The sequence below is a fragment of the Vulpes vulpes genome, chromosome 6, assembly GCF_048418805.1.
Source record: "Vulpes vulpes isolate BD-2025 chromosome 6, VulVul3, whole genome shotgun sequence".
Lineage (NCBI taxonomy): Eukaryota > Metazoa > Chordata > Mammalia > Carnivora > Canidae > Vulpes > Vulpes vulpes.
In genome coordinates, this window is record NC_132785.1 from 46,082,468 (window position 1) to 46,102,493 (window position 20,026).

The 20,026-nt window shown below is 41.6% G+C and overlaps 2 protein-coding genes across 7 annotated transcripts in view; one reads left to right on the forward strand and one right to left on the reverse strand.

Moving 5' to 3' along the window:
- The window catches only part of CLDN10 (claudin 10), a 124,976-nt gene extending 108,052 nt beyond the window's left edge, over positions 1-16,924 (forward strand). For all 4 annotated transcript variants that reach the window (XM_026003632.2, XM_026003633.2, XM_072760863.1 and 1 more), the window contains 2 exons: positions 15,760-15,867; positions 16,459-16,924. In XM_026003632.2, the coding sequence (XP_025859417.1) occupies positions 15,760-15,867; positions 16,459-16,582 (232 nt within the window). In that variant the 3' untranslated portion in view covers positions 16,583-16,924. The remainder of the gene's footprint in view (positions 1-15,759; positions 15,868-16,458) is intronic.
- A 1,698-nt stretch (positions 16,925-18,622) lies between these two features.
- Positions 18,623-20,026, reverse strand: part of DZIP1 (DAZ interacting zinc finger protein 1) — a 54,336-nt gene continuing 52,932 nt past the window's right edge. For all 3 annotated transcript variants that reach the window (XM_072760862.1, XM_072760859.1, XM_072760860.1), the window contains one exon: positions 18,623-19,679. In XM_072760862.1, the coding sequence (XP_072616963.1) occupies positions 19,603-19,679 (77 nt within the window). In that variant the 3' untranslated portion in view covers positions 18,623-19,602. The remainder of the gene's footprint in view (positions 19,680-20,026) is intronic.

Consider the following 20,026-nt stretch of genomic DNA (forward strand, 5'->3'; position numbering starts at 1 on the left):
AATTGAGATACATTCCTTACACCACTCGCTCGTGAAAGTGAGATACACTGACAATGTTTGATGACCTCATTTCAAGAGTAAACCTATCATGTGCTGCATTGGCTAAATATGCATTTAATTACCGCATTGGTGTAACATAGCATCTTATCTGTAAAAGGCTCAAGGCACAGAACTTAAAACTTTAAACTTCATCCACTGTACCTGATTAAATTTGGGTCAAGTAGAAGGAAAGTGAAGAGAGGTTGTAAGGTGGGGAGGAAAGGATGATGATGTGTGATAACAGAAAATGAAGACCTGGTCTTGATTGATGTCCATCCAGATTGATGTTTGCAGGTGCTGGTATCTGGGCCAGTTTCCCTTGTGGTTTCAAACACTGACAGGGATACTGCGACTGTGCTCCTGAAGATGAGAAATCTGTTAGTGACGTTTAAATGAAGTATCTTCCCCCACCCCCCATTTTTTAGCCTTTTAAATTAGTTTCTGGGGCATCTGGGTGGCTCAGTGTTTGAGCGTCTGTCTTAAGCTCAGGTCCTGATCCTGGGGTCCTGGGATCGAGTTCCGTATCAGGCTCCCTGCGGAGAGCCTGCTTTACCCTCTGCTTATGTCTCTGCCTGTCTCTCTGACTCTCACATGAATAAATAAATACTTTAACAGAATATACACAAGTGTGCATGACACCAGATATTGAAACTAAAAAGTTAGTTCCTGAACAAGCTTTACCTAATAAACCTTTATAAAGAAATTGTACATGATGCAGGATTTTTAAAAAAAATGCTCTTGGAGTGGCACAGACACCACCCAGATATGACCGGTCTGGGTTGCAGGTGAATGCTCCGGCATTTACAGATCAGTGTGTTGGAAGTGGTTGTTTTTTAACTATGGCCTATTGCTTTTTATAGTTTCCCTAGGCTTATTGCTTTGCCTTGGGAAAACCCCAGGGATACCAAATTAGAAATAATAATAATATATGCAGTATTTTGTCATCCATGAGAATTCCTCTATAGAAAGCCACATATGTATACATGTGTATGCGCAGCTGGGCAGATGATTCTCTTTCAGTCTTCAGATCAAGTGTTAGAGAATTAAAAAAAAATAGTTGCTAAAATTGCTGGTCAGGTGTGCATCCATTTTTTTTTTTATTTTGGTGGATTTAAGAGTCTTCAGGGAATTTTTAGTTCTATCTTTAGCGTCTTTTACTCATAAATAATAAATGCATATATAATGAAAATAATAGCTAATACATATTGAGCCCCTACCGTGTACCAAGCAGAGCATTGCAAATATTCTGTTATTTTATCTTGTTCTTGCAACAGCCTTACCAAGTAGGTTCTCTTGGTATGACCTTTTTGAAAATGAATGTGTGAATTCATGTGCACGCAAGAACCTAGACTAAACCAGTAATGTCTGTTTGGAATAAGTCAAACCAGGTGTATGCTTGCTCTAAGATGCATGATTTATAATACTCGATTTCATCATTTTTGTGACTGTATGCTATATATATTTTTTATCCTGGGAGTTTCTTTTGTATGGTTTTTTTAAAAAAGATTTTATTTATTCATGAGAGACCGAGAGAGAGAGAGAGAAAGAGAGAGGCAGAGACACAGGCAGAGGAAGAAGCGGCTCCATGCAGGGGACCTGATGTGGGACTTGATCCTGGGTCCCCAGGATCACGCCCTGGGCTGAAGGCAGGTGCTAAACCACTGAGCCACCCAGGGATCCCCTCTTTTGTATGTTTTTAAAAACTATGTTAAATCTTATTAAACAGGAAAGAAAAATAACTGTTTTAGGCTTCAGTATAATTTTCACTCCCCTGCCTGAGTTGGAAAAATATGTTGTGATTTATATGTTTTCTCCTAACTAATGTTTGATAATGAGGTTTGCACAGGTGTGCATGACACCAAATATTGAAATGAAAACCTAGACTGTGCTCCTAAAGAGTAGAGAAGCATGTTAGTGATATTTAAATGAAATATAATTTTCATTACATGATACATTTTTATTTTGGGTTTTGGTATCCTAAGTATACAACAAAACTGTATTTCTCATGGTTTATTTTATTAAAGACATTGCTCACTTTTCTGGATTATCTGTTCTACATTGCTGTCATTATTTTCCAGACAATTAAGGATATCTTTGTCAGATTCTTAAAAATCATTTTCCAGGGCAGCCCGGGTGGTTCAGCGGTTTAGCACCACCTTCAGCCCAGGGCATGATCCTGGAGACCTGGGATCAAGTCCCATGTCGGACTCCCTGCATGGAGCCTGCTTCTCCCTCTGCCTGTGTCTCTGCCTCTCTCTCTCCTTGTGTCTCTCATGAATAAATAAATAAAATCTTTTAAAAAAATCATTTTCCTTCCTGAAAAGCTCAAGGCTAATTCCTAATGCCTCATAACTTAAGCCTGTCCTTTGTGTGATTTTTTTTTTTCGGTGCTTGTTATATGCTCAGTCACTTAATTCAGTTTGGTGCTCTTTGAATTTCTGATTTTCTTTCAGATTTTGGTTAAACTCAGTTCAGTGATTATGGACTCTAAGAAGTTTTCCTCGTTTCCACATTCTTGGTACAACATTGAAGTATCCCATTCCCCCTAATGACTTCTCAGTATTCTATCTGCACCTGCACTCTTTGTCTGTATTCTCATCTGTAAAATCAGGATAATAATAGCACTCTTCCCATTGAGTTAATGTGGGAGTTAAGAGTGTGTGTGCGTGTGTGTGTATGTGTGTGTGTGTATACACACACGCGCGCACACACACACACACACACACACATATATATATATATATATGCTTAGAACTGATTAGGAAAGAGGACACACCATGTTCTCCTTTACTGTATTGAATTAGCTATTAAGATTGCTTTTTTTTTTAAGATTGTTTTTTTAATTGTGTGTAGTACTTAAGACATGGCTTATCATTACAGGTGTTTTTATTAGCTCTTTTCTGAAGTGACTTAAAGATAGAGCACTTCTACAGTTTGGCAATTTACCTTATGTAATTAAAAACAAGAGCGAGGCACTTTGAAAAGCAATACAGCTTATAAATTGGTAATATTTACAAGTAACAGGCCCTTCACACAACACACTGAGAGAAAATATAAACTTTATTATTAATACCCCTGCATATTGAGAACATGTTAGCTCCTTGAGATAGGAGCGCACTCAGGTCTGTATCCCTGGTGGTGCCTTGCACAAAGGCACTCCATGGCTTGCATAAAATCCATTCAGATGAAGGAATTATCAAGACCTGAGAATTTTAATTGTGATCGGATTCTAATTACTCATCAGGGTAGAAAAGAGGCATAAAAGTGGCAGGTGACATCGTCAGGCATTCATAGACTTTATTTAAACAAACTCCTCTAAAAGCTAGCAAATCAATTAATTTGACTTCATCTGTTTTCATCAACACCTTTAGTAGAGGACAGAGAGATGAAAATTAGAAAGATTAATAAGCTAAAAATTGGCGATCCACACAAAATGAACTAATTTCACAGGTCTTAGAATCTTTAAAAAAAATTTTTTTAAGATTTTATTTATTTGTTTGAGAGAGAATGAGAGCCATAGAGATCCCAGAGGCAGAGGAAGGAGGGAGAAGCAGACTCACCACTGAGCAGGGAGCCGGATTCAGGGCTTGATCCCAGGACCCTAAGATCATAACCTGAGCCAAAGGTAGACGCTTCACCGATGGAGCTGCCCAAAATGCTCCTTAAAATAGGATCTTTATTTTTATTTATTTATTTTAAGATTTTATGTATTTATTCATGAGAGACTGAGAGAGAGAGGCAAAGAAATAGGCAGAGGGAGAAGCAGGTTCTCCACAGGGAGCCCAATGTGGGACTCAATTCCTGGACCCCGGATCTCGACCTGAGCCGAATAATAGAATAAAATAGTTTCTAAAATAGAATCTATAAAGCGGGCAACCCAGGTGGCTCAGCGGTTTAGCGCCACCTTCAGCCCAGGGTAGGATCCTGGAGACTCAGGATCAAGTCCCACATCAGGCTCCCTGCGTGGAGCCTGCTTCTCCCTCTGTCTGTGTCTCTGCCTCTATCTGTGTCTCTCATGAATAAATACATAAAATCTTTAAAAAAATCTTTAAAGTAATATTTTGATTTGGCTTCAGCTGGAGTTTGCTAGAACTTAGTCATTAATGCCTGTGACTTGATTTGTGCATGAACTTAGGAGTGTGTTGGAGAATCAAGGCTAAGGGTAGGGCAGCCCTACGTGGGCTGGGATTGGGAGGGTAGGGCTGTAGGAAGGTTCTGATTTTCTTTGGTGTCCTCATTGACCTGCACGAGAGTAAGTTCCTTGAGGTCAGAAAACATGTATTTCATCACTGTCTTATTTACCTAGCACAGTGCCTGGTAAGTGAAATTCTTATCTGCAGAGCTGGTCCTTTCAGGATTAGCAGAAAAGCTTTCATTTGTCTCAGCCCACTGGAGAAGAGAGAGGGCACACTCACTGTCCTCAACGCTATCATCATCACTCTTCTTAAAACTAGCTACCTCTAAGCGACCTCTCTCCCCACAGCCCTAGGAGGCATGACTGAAGTCCGCACGGGTGTGTTTGGCCTTTAGGAGGAGTGAAGACAGCTGCTTGTCATGTATGCTAGTTTAAATTTCTGCTGAGCAAATCCTAGCTGACCCACACCTGAGCCCTAAAATGCACTGGAAAACAGCACAGAACCTAGTTTTGTTGTTGTTTTGTATTTCTTAAGATGCTGCAATATATATATATACATGTGTGTGTGTGTGTGTGTATGTATATACACACACACACACACACATACATACACACACATATGTTTTAAAGGGAATTATTTTATTTTTAAAGATTTTATTTATTCCCTTGAGAGAGACAGAGCAGCAGGAACAGGAATAGGGGGTGGGGCAGAAGGAGAAGCAGACTCCCCGCTGACCCCCAAGATCAGCACCTGAGCCAAAGGCAGCTGTTTAACCAACTGAGCCACCCAAATACCCCGATTCTATTTGGTATTAATTGAATCTTCTCTGTGGATTTCTGGGACATTCCTCTGTAAGGCCCACCTTGGTTGCCTAAATTAGAAACACGACTAAGCTCATCAACAGATTTGCTAAGACAGTCCTACTATGTGCAAGGAACCCCGTAGGCACTTCACTGATGAGAAAACACGAGTGGCCTCTGGTGTCGCCGGAGGAAGTTGGAGGCCATAGCAATGCACACAGTATCCCCTTGGCTGCTCCGGGCTCTGTATTTCCAAACCATTCCTCTCCAACCAGGTATTTGGGAAGTTCCTTCTCCCAGGCTACCCTCACTTGATACAGCAGCTGCAGTTCTTTTTAAAGATTTACGTCGGACTCTTCATGTTCTGCATTTCCACGTTTGTTTTTTTTTTTTTTTTTTTGCTTTTGTTTTACTTCTTTGCTTTCATTCAAGTTGTGATTATGTTTTATGACTTCAGGATGGGCTCCTGCAAAGCCTTGAAAACGATTTCCCAACTCTTCCCTTTGGGCGATTTCAAACCAACTTCCTCCTGTTTTATTAAAACAAACCCTACCAAATCCAAAAAAAAAGTCTACCTTCCTGCAAGTTTATGGTAACAGGTACCCCCTAGCAGGATGAAATTTAATTCAGTTATTCCCACCGCCGCTTTGTTGTCCAAACCATGAACTTCCTAAAGGTCTTGATTTGTTTTCTTAAATAAACTGTTCCAAGTAAGAATTTATTGACACAAAGAAACTTCTTTTCAAATCCGTGCAAGGTTGGAGCATTGAACCAGTTGCCCTAATTGAGGAAATAAGAAGTTGTAATCTTAGATTCATTCTCTTTTAGTATATGAAGTTTATTGTTAATATTTTGGCTTAGGTATTCTCACATTTGGGCCTTTTCCTCCTGGATTTTCTATTTTCAGAGTATTTAAAACCATAGACTTATTTTATCTCTAGCACTCATTCATGGCATATGTTTAGTTTCTACTTTAGGATTTAAGCTTAGGTAAAATCTTTTCACCATTGTGTGTGTGTGTGTTTTTTTAAGATTTTATTTATTTATTCATGAGAGACACACGGAGAGAGGCAGAGGGAGAAACAGGCTCCCTGCAGGAAGCCCAATGCGGGACTCAATCCCAGGACCCCAGGATCATGACCTGAGCCAAAGGCAGACGCTCAACTGCTGAGCCACCCAGGCTCCCCCCACCATTGTGGTTATTTAGTAGTTAGAAATAAACAGCTGTCTACTGTCTGATAAATTCTCTCATTCTTGTTATCTGTCCAGTTCGGTGAACAATGGATAATTCAAGGAGTACCTTTCTAAATTATGCATTTTCCTGGGTGAAGTTCAAAGGAATATCGATCTCACTGCATGACCTTGCTAAGATATTTGACTTCTCTCTTTTTCCTTAATGAATTACGGATGTTTGCTTATTTAAGTTTCCTCCACTCATGAGATTATTTGGAGAGTGAATTGATGTTGGTAAAGAGCTCACAGATTCTTGGATAAGGGCTTCCATGGATGTGACAGATATTAAGAACAAAACAGTTCAGTGGTTAAATATTGAGAAGTGTTAACCCTGTGCCTTCGCTGTGTTTGCTTGTGGCACAGGCCACTTCAGATCACCACAATTGCTCTGGTGCTTTTGTGATGCTAGCATAACTTATAAATACACTTGGAGATCAAGCGTCTGGCAACTGAGATTAGTTGTTACCCACCAGCATGTGAAGTTGCAGTTCCTGCCAGTTTGCCATGCTTTCTGGTGACTCTACTTTTACCTGCCTAACCCTCTTCTCCCTCTCCTTTCCATATACTGGCTGACTCCTGCTCATCCTGCAGGGCCTGCATTCTGGGTGAGGTACCCACCCCCCCCCCACCCCCCGGTTCCTGGTGTCCTGCTACTGAGTTGTTCTCAGGGCACACGCTTACTGCTCCATCTCCCAAATCAGACCAGGAGCATCTTGAGGCAGAGACCACATCTTGCTGATTTGGGAATCTCTTGTGCCTAGTCCATGCTCTATAACACTTCTAGCGAGGATGGTCAGTCAGCCAGCCGTGGTGTATCGACTCTCTGTCTGCATCTCCCTTAGAGTGGGAAAACTGAGTATGCCGGTAGAGATACGCTTAAGGGAATGGGGACAGGAGGCAGCATATACATACTGTTTAAGAGTGAGGACCTGGATCCAGTACCTCTTAGTTGCCTGTGAATAACCCCAGCTCTGCCGGGTATTTGTTGTGAAACCTTTAAGAAGTTACTTATCATTTCTGGCTCTTGTGTTCCTCATCAGTAATGGGATAATAAATATTCAGCTATTTAGAACCATGCATCACACATAGTAAGGACTCAGTAAATGTTAACTATTATTTTCAAGGATATTGACCCTTACACAGAGAATGTTAATGTTGCAGCTCACTACTTTATGTCATATATTAAGGTTAGCCATTGAGAGATGGATCCTGAAATGTTGGAGGCCTGGTAGAAATGATAACCATCATAAGATGCTTGGCTCTCAAACAGAAGGCTGATTTGAAAGGAAGTCAGCATGGGACCATTTAAAAGAAATAAGGCTTGAATAATTTTTTCTTTCTGATCACCTGGTTTGTAGCATTGAGTTAGAGATCTGCAACCACTTGTAACCGTCAAATGCATAGACGCTCTTAAGACCCTTCTCCTGAGAACCATCCTATATGCTTCTCCCCCCAACACCTAGTTTGATCCTAAAACACTTTCAGGTAGTCTGTGGAGGATTCTGAACAAAATGTGGGATACGCTTTTAATTGACCCATGCTTTTTTGCTCCAAGTTCATCTGCATATTTTTGTTTCAACAGAGAGAGATGTGCACACCCACTTGTGCACACATGGATTCTTGACCTGCACTCAGCAGCGCTGGCCGTGCCCTCAGGGGTCGCAAGGCAGCATCTATTGTCTTAGGAATTTCCTGTCTGGACGCACAGTCCCCTCTGGGATGTCCTCTTATGCAGACTTCACAGTTTGTGCGCAAACGAGTTACTGCACCTACTTTGAGCATTATGACTCAGCACATCATTTCTCACTTGAAATCAAAGAAAACCCCATAAGCCCCTCCAATGTCCTCATGAATGGCGCCCAAGGGCATGGACATTGCTAAACAACAGATTTGTTTTTGAATTGAACTATGTAACTTTGGGGACAGGAGATGTTTCTTTGAGGTTGTAAGTTACCTTGGCTACCAGTATATTCAGTTATACTGTGGATGTTTTTAAAAAATTTCCCTGAATACTTGGCAATAATTAGGACTTCTGTAAAGATAACTCACTGTGTGCCTTACAGGCCCTTGGAGGGGGATTGGCGGCAGATAGGCTGAGTCAGGTTTCAGAGTTAGATCTCCCCTCGGTTCCTGGCCCTGTCCTTCCCCCTCTGAGATCTGAAGGGAGATGCAGTTGTCTGTCTGGATAAGAGAGCTAGTGCCTCCTGCTTCTCAGTGTTAAGAGGATTGAAGAATATAACACATCTAAAGCGTTCACTACAGCAGCATGACCAAGACCAATAAGTATTACCTGTTAGGAAGCTATACCGTTCGTAGAATTCTGAACGACCTGGTTGACAAATCATAACAGAAAGATAATGTATGTATGTCTATCTTAATCTGGCCACGGAAGAGCAATTTAGATTTGGCATAAAAAAAAATATCAGTCTATATTTTGAGTTTCCTAAATGTGAGAATTCTCCATGAAGTTTCCATATATCAGTGGATGCTTATTATTTAAATGACCCATCCTACTTTAGCCACCATTTGGGCAGCACCTGCTACTACTTTGTAAGCCTCCTGGGAAGCCATGGGTGCGAAATCCTATGGCATCTTGCAGGCAGTGGGAGAGAACTGTTAGCAGAGAGGTTTGTGGAAGGGCAACTAGACTGTGAGCAGGGTGGGGAGGCTCACAGGCTGGGTGGGCACTGCACAGCTCAGACTAGTAACTGGGCCCCCAGAGGAAGAGTGTGGAATAATGAGGGGGAATATGTTTGTGGATAATACCTGTAGGATACTTCTTTAATACAAAATCTACCCATGCAGTGATATAGACCTTGGATTATATAAGCCTATGAATTGAAGAAAGTTTATTTTAGGCAGTAATCTTTAAAAGAATGGCATACCAGGGGAATTAAATTTTAAAATGTTCACATTGAGGGCAACCCCGGTGGCGCAGCAGTTTAGCGCCGCCTGCAGTCCGGGGCGTGATCCTGGAGACCCAGGATCGAGTTCCGCGTCCGGCTCCTTGCATGGAGCCCCCTTCTCCCTCTGCCTGTGTCTCTGCCTATTTCTCTCTCTCTTTGAATGAATAAATAAATCTTTGAAAAAAAAATGTTTACATTGATAATATATGGTATATTTTCTAAACTTTGAACTTGATGATAGATAGTTGTTTTCAAGTAACTGGAGTATTTATTTTGGCTATTACCACTCTTGATTAAAATGAGTGGGACAATATGTTTAAAGAAATACTATCTTAGGGGTGCCTGGGTGGCTCAGTTGGTTAAACATATGCCTTGGTAAATGTATGCCTTCGGCTCAGGTGGTAATTGGGAGAGCTGGTCTTGGGATGGAGTCTTGCATCAGGCTTCCTGCTGTGTGGGGAGCCTGCTTCTCCATCTCCCTCTGCTGCTCCTCCTGTTTGTGCGCACAGTCTCTCTCTCTCACTCTCGTTCTCTCTCTCTCTGTCACATAAATAGAATCAGAAAAAATAAACCGTATCTTGGATGTCAAAGACCTGGCTCCTGGCTCTGTGACTTTTAGCAAGGTCACTTCACTCCTCGGGGGTCTTAAAGAAGGCGTTTTTTTTTTTTTTTGTTTTTTTGGGTTTTTTTTGCTAACCAGTTTTTGTTTTGTTTTTGGAGGCACTGCATTTTCTTTCTTTCTTCTTTTTTTTTTTTTCCAGTCCTCCATGCCATGATTTTCATTGCTACACTCACCTTTTTTTGTGCCGGGTGAGAAGACAGCCTGAGGGGAATTCAGACAAAATTCCATACCCTGGAGCTCGTGAGCCACAGAGAAGGCAGTGAGCTGGGGAGAGAGAAAGCTCCCTTCTCTCTGAAATGACAACCAAAAGTACATTACACTGATTGTATCTTCTCAGATTGATAAAAACTTTTATGTAGCTAAAGTATACATAAAGGGAAGAAGGAGTGTGGTGAAGAGCTTAAGGTTCGGAATCACATTTCTGGGTTTTAAATCCTGGTTTTGCTATTTACTTAGCCGAGGTATGGGTCAAGTGATTTAATTTCCCTGTGCTTCAGTTTGCTCATTTGTAAAATGAGATAGCAAGACCTATCTCTCAGGATTGTGATGAAGATTGGATATAATTATGCAAAAAAAAAAATCTTGGCACACACACCAAAATCCTAGTACAGTGAACTGACGGTAATGGCTATTGTTGTAAACATCTACTTGAACCACATCTCTGTGGATCTGGGACTGAGCAAAAACATGCTCTTCTGATGCTGCTGTTAAATTTCATTACAATCCGGTGTCATTATTTGCTTCATATCTGACTATCCCTGCTAGACGCTGAGATCCTTGAGAGCAGAGCTGTGTCTCTCTAGTCTATCTCGAAACACATGATGAGCACAATGCCAGCTTGTCATTTCTGTGGTGGTGACCCGGGTAGGCTACACGACCTGCCTGTGGATGGCAAATAAGTCATGACAGGCTGGGGTGCGAGGAATAAAAAAAGAGGAGGTGCAAATAAGAGATGTTCTCTAATCCATTCCCTCAGATGCCCGTGAAGATTACAGGGCTGACGTATGAGGTCAAGTGCAAGGTGATCAAAATTAAGGCCTCCAGGTGTGGTCCTAGTTCTCTAGGGCCCCAGGAACAGCCAGATGGATGAGAATGATTTCACCCTACAGTGCAGAGGATATTTTATTTTATTTTATTTTTTAAAGATTTTGTTTATTTATTCATGACAGACACGGGCGGGGGGTGGGCAGAGACACAGGCAGAGGGAGAAGCAGGCTCCATGCAGGGAGCTCGACGTGGGACTTGATCCCGGGTCTCCAGGATCATACCCCAGGCTGACAGCGCTAAACTGCTGGGCCACCGGGGCTGCCTGCAGAGGACATTTTAATGCTTAGATCATTATGGTTCTTTTTTGTTGGAATTTTTAGGTGATTAATCTGTGTTTTCATTTCTCTGTATAGAGGTACAGTTTTCCCCTATTTACTAAATTTACTTTCAATTACATAAATGAGTTGAAGTCAGACAGGCAGCTTTTGATTAGTCCTATCAACTGAGCGGATTATTTGAGGTACTCTAAAAACAATGTTTTGATCCATGAACTGAAGTTCTGTCCTCACCATGACAATAGTGGATCTGTCTGGTGCTAAGCAAATTTATAGCTTTTCAGAATAATGAAAAAGACGTTGGCTATCCTAACAGACCAATAAAGAGGGTGTGCTCTGAGTTGGGGAAGCTGGCCTGGCGCCAGGAGGATATTGCTGATGAAAGAAAGACCTGCAGCAGAGCATCTGAAATGTGGTGATCTTCTGAGGTCTTAAAGTTAGCTTCTTAGCGTTACCAAAAAACGAAGATTTCCAGGTAGAGACTAAGCTTCCCAGCGAGTGTCAAAAGAGGCATGCTTTGGAAGAAATTTGAGTGCATATTACATTGCTCTCTCTCAATCCCGGCTTTCAGTAACACCAGCCAGTTTTTGCCAGATCACAAGCACTGATGGCTGTGAATTCAAGTCCCTGATGAGTAGGTCAGCTATATGTGTCTTTCCATAGAATGCAGAAGCAAACATCTCTGCAAGAGAAAGAACTGAGTCACAAAAGCCAGCTGTTAAAAATTACTGGTGTAGACATGGAGTCTCTTAAAGACTTCAGCTCTAAGCTGGTACTGTTTACTGTTTGTCTCTCAGAGAATACACAAGGAACTCACATGGAAATGATATTATTCTTGGAGTAGAATCTGTATTTACTGACTTAAAGAAAAATGAAAATATATTTCTTATTTTTAAATATTTTATTTATTTGACAGAGAAAGAGAGAAAGAGAGAGAGAGAACAAACAGGGGGAGCAGCCGAGGGACAGGGAGAAGTAGACTGCCCGCTGAGCAGGGAGCCTGACACGGGGCTCAATCCCAGGACTCTGGGATCATGATCTGAGCTGAAGGCAGATACTTCACTGACTGAGCCACCTAGGTGCCCTGAAAATATATTTAAAAACAAGAATACACAAACTAGTTTTTAACATAAGACAAACTTACAGTTCTTCAGGAAGTTTTAAGAGCTTAAATGAATAGAAAGATACAAGTCCTGACATTTGGCCTGCCTGAGTAATTTATTCTGATTTGTGATGACATCATATATGTGTTTGCATGCTCCTTTGAGTGAGTTTTTTAAAAAATATTTTATTTATTTATTCATGATAGACATAGAGAGGCAGAGACACAGGCAGAGGGAGAAGCAGGCTCCATGCAGAGAGCCTGACATGAGACTTGATCCTGGGTCCCCAGGATCACACCATGGGCTGCAGGCGGCACTAAACCACTGTGCCACCAGGCTGCCCTAGAAGCTTATTTTTAATCAACCATGGTACCCAGCACTGAATCATATTTTAGAAAGCTAAATATTTGTTTAAGAAAAATCTCAGAATGTTGCTTCAGGACTTATTTACACTAAGACTAATACTGAGGCATAGTTTCATCAGGGAAGACAGCCTGAACTCTAGGAGGACAAAAACAGAGAAAAACAAAGTATCATTAAATAGTAATCCCATGATAATGTCCTACAAGTAGAAATGTTCAGTGTGCTCACTTTTAGCTGTGACAGCATGATAGGCATCCAGTGCCAGCTTACTACTATGGGACTTTCAGGCTTGTTGTTTTCTTTTAAGATTTTATTTATTTTGAGAGAGAGAGAGTGCACACACACAAAGGGCAGAAGGGGAGGGAGAGAATCTCAAGCAGAGCCTGATGTGGCGCTCAAATCTCATGACCCTGAGACCAAGACATGAGCTGAAACCAAGACTTGGCCATTGAACTGACTGCACCACCCAGGTGCCCTAGGACTTGCAGATGTTTTAAAGAGGTCAGATGCCCTGCACCTAACAACCAGGAAGTCACTTTGCTTATTTTATATGCATGGTTGCATTCAAACATCATAAAAGGAGGGCTGATTGTAGAAATTCAGGATATCCTTCTTAGATGTATGGCATGATATTTCATGAAGGTATCTTTCATAGGACAGTGAATTTTACCCTTTTGGTCTGGTCAGCTCTTTATCAATGGTACACTTCACTCTTGAGTCCTTTTGGACCAGTTTTTTTGTGTGTGCAAACTGAAGGTGTTTTGTACCACTTTGCAGCAATCTTCTCTTTCTACCATTGCCTCTGCTGGGAGCACTTGGGGAAATTTCTTGGTTTCCAGAACATAGTTAGTGTTCTAAGGCAGGACGAGGTGGTTACCTGTAGCTGTTCTGCTGTGGCTGTTCCTTGCTTCAACAACCAATGGGGTTTCCCACAAAAGGCAACATAAGAGTGAGAAAAGAAAGGGACCACATGACATGAGCACTGGGCGTTATATGCTGGCAAATTGAATTTAAATAAAATATTTTTAAAAAGAAGGGACCCCAGGGCAGCATGTATCATGTGCATCACCTCTTCCCAGTTGTGAGCTCAGGCTATGAAATTGTCACCATAGGTAGATCTGGAAATGAGCGAGTAGACTGTACGTTCTTGATCTGTGAATGTTGCTTCCAGATTCCACCCCGCTGGCAGTTGGGGTCACTCTTCCATTGCTGCTGTGATTCCGGTCACACCAGATAGCCTACCCATGCCCAGCCAGGAGTTCAGCCAGTGACACGGCACAGAGAAACAGATGAGGCAGAACTTGGGACAGGCCCAGGCAGTACATGCCAGCTGCTCTCAGCAGTGTAGTATGGTCTTGAGACCTAAGCCTGCCCCTGCACCTGGTTCAGGGGACAGGCTGGGGAAGGAGCCCACTTTGGCCCTGCCTTGCCCCTTCTTACCCTCACTTCTTTTTTTCCTGTCTCAGCTCTTCTGTGGATTCTGCATGAACAAAAGAGACTCCTCCTGCTTGGACTTCATTTTATCCCCATTAGGTTGGGGCTAGTATCCATCAGTTTTTGCTTGTGATGGAAATCTATGGGCCAAAAATTCTCGAGAATCACTTCTTTATTTAAAAACCTCTATTCTGGGGCATCTAGGTGGCCCAGTCGGTTAAGCATCTGCCTTTGGCTTGGATTGTGATCTCAGGTCCTGGGATCAAGCCCCATATCAGGCTCCCTGCTCAACAGAGAGTCTGCTTCTCCCTCTGCTCCTTCCTCTGCTTGTGCTCTCTCTCACTTGCTCACTCTCTCAAATAAATAAATCTTTAAAACAAAAAAGCCTGTTGTTCATAAAAAGGATCGCCAAACATGAAAACACAGGGCCCTAACATTTTGATATATTTTTGTCATTCCTTACTTGTTTTTCTTGGTGAGTGCTCTTCCCCTAAAACCATTTCCTCTAGCCCTCTACTGTAAATGATTTCATTTTTTTTGTTTACTCTAGCATTATTTGTACCTTTTGTGGGGACCTACCCAAGGTAGGGGCTGTCTTGTTGATCTTGTTCATCTTTGCATCTGCTTGAGGCATCAGCAGAGTACTGTGGCCAGCCAGATAGCTGTCGGTCACTAAATGATGTTATTTTGTATTTATTCCCCACTAGATTGTGGTGAGAAGCAAGATAACGCTGTATGTAGCACTGACTTTTTATGGGCTCTGTTGACAAGGAAAAACTTAACTTTTTCCCCTCTCCACTCTCCTGGGTTCTCAGCTAAGACCGTATAAATCAGACTGACAAAAGACAGGTTAACAAGAGAAAAACAGAGTTGGTTAACATGAGCATCATGCAGATGTGTAGGAGTATCCAATGATTAGTAACTCAAAAAGCGGGTTAGAACTCGGGCTTCTATGGCATCCAAATAAAAGAACAGTAAGCTCAGAGAGAAGTGACAAGACAAGGGAAAAGGACATTAAGCTTCTGGGGCAGCAAATTGTAGGAACACAGATCTGTGGGGGAACTAATGGAAGACAGGACTAGTTAGTAAAGTTTGTTACGAAGACTCCCCTGTGCCTTTTGTATGCCCCCCTGGTATACGGTTGTCTCTGGTGGTTGACTTCGGTCCTTCCTGGCAGGAGGGGTGGGGGGGGACATCTTTAAAGATGTGTGTCCTGCTGCAGGGTGTGTGGGAAGGGGCAGAGAGCTTTTCTTGTATGTGCTTTTCTGTTGTTGCCTTCAGCTCAAAATAATCCTCATGCCCATGTGGCCTCTCTGGGGCTGGAATATTTTGCCATCCTTCAACACCTTGTATGTGATTTGCAAATCTGTGTCTATTGAACTGAATTAAACTGAAAGCAAAAGCTACCTGCTGTTTTCTAACTGGAGTCTGCTAAATAATTTACCCTGCATAGCGGAATAAATAGATGGAAAGCTTTGTGAGCTTCAGACAGAGCCCAGAGGAAAGATACTGGCTGAGCTGGGAGGTTTGGGCTTTTCAGTTGGCTTTGCTTCTGCTTGGCCTGCAGGGATCACTTCATCTTCCTTTCAGGCAGTTGGGGAGATACAATCAAGTGATGGCTAGAAAAACACTGGGTAAAGTTTAAAGCATGATACAGATACAAGATGCTATTACTTCCTGTACAAGCTCTAGTAGCAAAAGTTTATGATGAGCATCTAGTATAAACGTTGGCTCACTAGTCTTAGATACTGTTTACTCCCAAATAAGTAAGCCGTAATATTTGTGTAATACTTCCTCACAGGTATGAATTAGGAGCTGCTCTGTTTATTGGATGGGCAGGAGCTTCACTCTGCATAATTGGTGGTGTCATATTCTGCTTTTCAATATCTGACAACAACAAACCCCCCAGGTATGAAAAAGAGACAGACATGACCTGTTAAAATGATTACAGGTAGGGCAAATTATAGATAGCTCACATGATTCTTAGAAATGTCAAAAAACTAGAATTGGTAAAAGGAACATAGAGCAAATATAATATTAAATATAATAAATACAGTGAATAGAATGTATAGTTCATTAAAGTTAATTTAAAAAAAAAAACAGAGCTTATCCTGCTTACATTTCTGAGCCATTTCTGTAAGCAGGATAGGTCTTACTATGGGGCGTATTCTTCACCTTGGCCTCATCATTTTCACATAGGCAGAAATTACCGATGAAGGTCACTACGGTCCCCTAGGGTCTGGGAAGAGGAGGTTTAAGAGTAAAACTGAACTAATGAACAAGCCACGAGTTTCTTCTGCTGAGATTCACATCGACACACTAACTGTTGAGAAATGACAGTGAGATATTTAGAGGGTGGGGGGGTTCGTGATAGAGGAGGAGAGAAAGCTAGCTAAAAGTAATCAGGGAGAGCCTGAAACTTAGCTGGGATAGCAGCAGGGGGAATGGTTTCTGCCTTCCCTGTAAAATAGGAGCTACCAAACTGTGTTTTGCCTTGCAGGATGGGATATGCATACAATGGTGCCACATCCGTTCTGTCTTCTCGGACAAAGTATCCTGGTGCAGAAGGAGATTTTAAAACCACAAACCCTTCAAAACAGTTTGATAAAAATGCTTATGTCTGAAAAGAGCACTGCTGCAAGCTGTCTTATAAAAGTGAACTGTTCACACAATGATCCCCTCAAAGCCCTCCTCTAATCCGCACTCAAACTATTTTTAAAATATGAATTTGGAGAATTTTCTGATTGTATCGATGTAAATGTTCTAATCATTTTCTGTTGAGGCTTTCTATAAAAAAATAAACAGGTTATTTACAGGATTTGTATATATTTTATACACTTATAGAACATGTATTTAGCACCGAGGGATCAAGTATTTGTAACATAGCCTCTTCTTAATTGTTCAGACATGGCATTCTTTGTCCTCATTCCTTGTTTCTTTTCCTATATTAAACAGAAGGTGTGTAAGGAGTGTGTCTTGTGAATGGTGGGAGGGCAGTCTGAGACAGTTCTCAAAGGATGTTTGAGTTGAATGGACAGGTTACTGGTTGTATAGCGATGACTCCTGCTTTTTTTAAGATTTTTATTTATTTATTCATGAGATACACAGAGAAAGAGAGAGGCAGAGACACAAGCAGAGGGAGAAGCAGGCTCCATGCAGGGAGCCTGACGTGGGACTCGATCCTAGGTCTCCAGGATCAGGCCCTGGGCTGAAGGCGGCACTAAACCGCTGAGCCACCCAGGGATCCCTGACTCCTGCTTTCTGACACCTGTTTGTCACCCAGTGTGATTCTCATTGAACCGCTCAAGAAAAGGCTAATGGGGCTGAGACATCAGTGCCCATTGCCTGGTATGTCCACCTTAAATAGCTGATTAGGCTTCTCTGATACAGAAAGCTGGAATACTGGGCTGGAATGTCAGCATGAGCCCAGCTAGAGATGGTGGTCATGGCTGAAGTTGTAGCCAGCTGAGGAAGGTCCCAGAGCCTGTATGGCACCTATCTGGCTCAGAACCGATGGGCAAGTTCTGGTGTGTCTCTGGGGGCCCTGTGTGTACAACCAGGCTGGGTAATGGAGAGACTGACTATTTTTCAAGGTACTTGAATTGAACATAGCCATGCAAGACTTAAAAGGGAAAAATATTATTTGGAGATGTTCAATGGGAAGAGGAAATGAACAAGTTTGTTACTAAAAAAATTATATATGTGATTATATAATATGTAAGATCTATAAAAATATATATAAATATGAAATAGTAAATATAAGAATATAAAAATATATAATATATCTTCTAGGGACACAAATGAACTGAAAGCCTCAAGGAAGTTTAGATGCCCTGTGTTGGGGGCAGGATTTTATGAGTATGTGTTTAAAACCAAGTGTTTTCAGAGCTGTACCGGTGAAGGTGATGTTCAGGTTGTACTGACGTGTTCTAGCTCCTGAAGAATTTAGTGGGAGGACAGGGTGAAAGGACAGGAAAGCTCTGTCAGGAACCACAAAGATGTTAGCTGTGCATCAGTGAGGGGAAATACAAGGTCCAAACAAAATCGAAACAACCACATCTCCAAGGACAGTGCCGTAGGACTAAAGAAATGAGTTAGAGGAGTGACCTTTGTGACACAGATGTGCCAACTTAATTTCTATACTGGGTCTGCGTAGCAGAAGCTCATCCCATTTCTCTCACCCCTTTCCGTCAAGTGTGAAGACCAGGGGGCAGACACAGAGCTTGGAATGGAGACCTGGATAACACTTGGTCTTGCACTTTCTAGTTGTATGCCCCCTTGGCAAGTTACTTCCTAATTCTACATTTTCCACATCTTCAGGATGAGGATTATGATAATCACCGTGTCCCAAAGTTGTTCTGATGAATGAATGATGCATGCTACAGAAGCAGAACAGACCCAAGTAGCTCAATAAACATCTGTTGGAAAAGTACCTGAGGGAGTGCAGTGGGGCCCGGGTGCCTTATTAGGCTCAGAGTGGCTTGGGTGTGTTGCTTATCCCTGTCCTACTACATGAAAATTTGATTTGGCGTTTATTTGGGCTCTTATGTAGAACATGAGTACATTCAGGATGTCGTGTGGCACAGCTAACAGGGCAAGCCTAACCCACCAACAAGGTCAGTGTAGCTCAGAACTCATCCTTAATAACTCAGCCGCAGTCACAATGATGTAATGGAGGGCTTTACTTGAAAGAGATCCAGAACCCAACAGACCATTAGTTAAAATGTTGTTTTGGAGGGGGAACAATACAGATAGTACCACAAAGTATAGAAAAATGCGGAAAACCAGTTTATATGAACTTCCTGACCATTGACAACTGTTAAGAACAGAACTAATTAGTTTTGAGGTACTTTATAATAATGGGTTGGGCATTCAAAAAAAAAAAAAAAAAACAACCTACATACACATAGGAATTCAGCAATGTTCTTTTCTATTCATGTTCTGATAAATTAATTGACATTGAAAACAGCTACATTTTATTCGTAAAATATCCAAGGTAAGGATTATACTGCAGAAATGGTAAAGTTCTAAAATAATTGTTTGATAACAACATGCTTAACAGCTCAAAGCTGCATGTGGTATACGTATTTCTGGAAAATGTATTTAATGTGGGCCTATTTTTAAATTTAATATGGGCTATATTTTTATAATTCTAAATTTACTTCTATATGAAAAATAACCAAGCTACTGTGAAAATTTCACTGATTCCACTATTTCACTTGTAAGTGTACTAACAGAATTTTGTAATAAAACACTTCCAGTGTGATAATGGACATAAGAAATATATATATAAAAGAAAGTTTTAATTCAAACCAAAACCTGTAAGTTTTAAAAAAATTCACTTAAAAACTACTTGAAAAAATACACTTAAACACTAGAGTACCGTTCTGAAGAAAACACTTTTTATGACTTCAATGACACATTACTTTTAAGCAGCAGAAGTCTTAAATGACTCTCTATGCTTCAAAATACTGTTGAAAGTTTTTGTTTTTCAGGACTGAATTAGGTGCTGTTCAAGAGACCCTGGTTCTTTGAATCAGCTTCCTTGTTATTGGGGGAAATGCTGTAAGGCAGGAGTGCTCGGATCTTGTGGGCAGATGACGAATCCTGTTGGTGTTGGGACCCTCTGACTCCCAGGCTCTGGTTACACATCTGAAGAGTCACTCCAATCCGTCACAGTTACTAGGCTGCTTTTCAGTGTGCTGGATTCATCTTGAAGACCTGTGGAGGGAGAAAGACATGGAGGAAGGGGAGCCTCAATGATCAGACCGGCCTAGAAGAATCCGTCCTCTGTCGCTCTGTCTGGTCTGCTGGCTAGTCCACACAACCCAGCTCCCGCAGGCTGTGGAGGAGGATCCAGTGCAGTCTGACCATGAAACAGTCACACTCCCAGGATACCCTCATGGGACCCTTGTCCAGAGGCTTCCACTCAGCATCTCTCCTTCCCTGGTTCAGCACCTGGATAGGATCCTTAGCTGTGCTAATAGGACGTTTTGTTGTTGTTACTGACTCTGAGTGACAGGTGTAAAGAAAGGAGAATGAAATTATAAGAAGCCCAGTGGAAATGA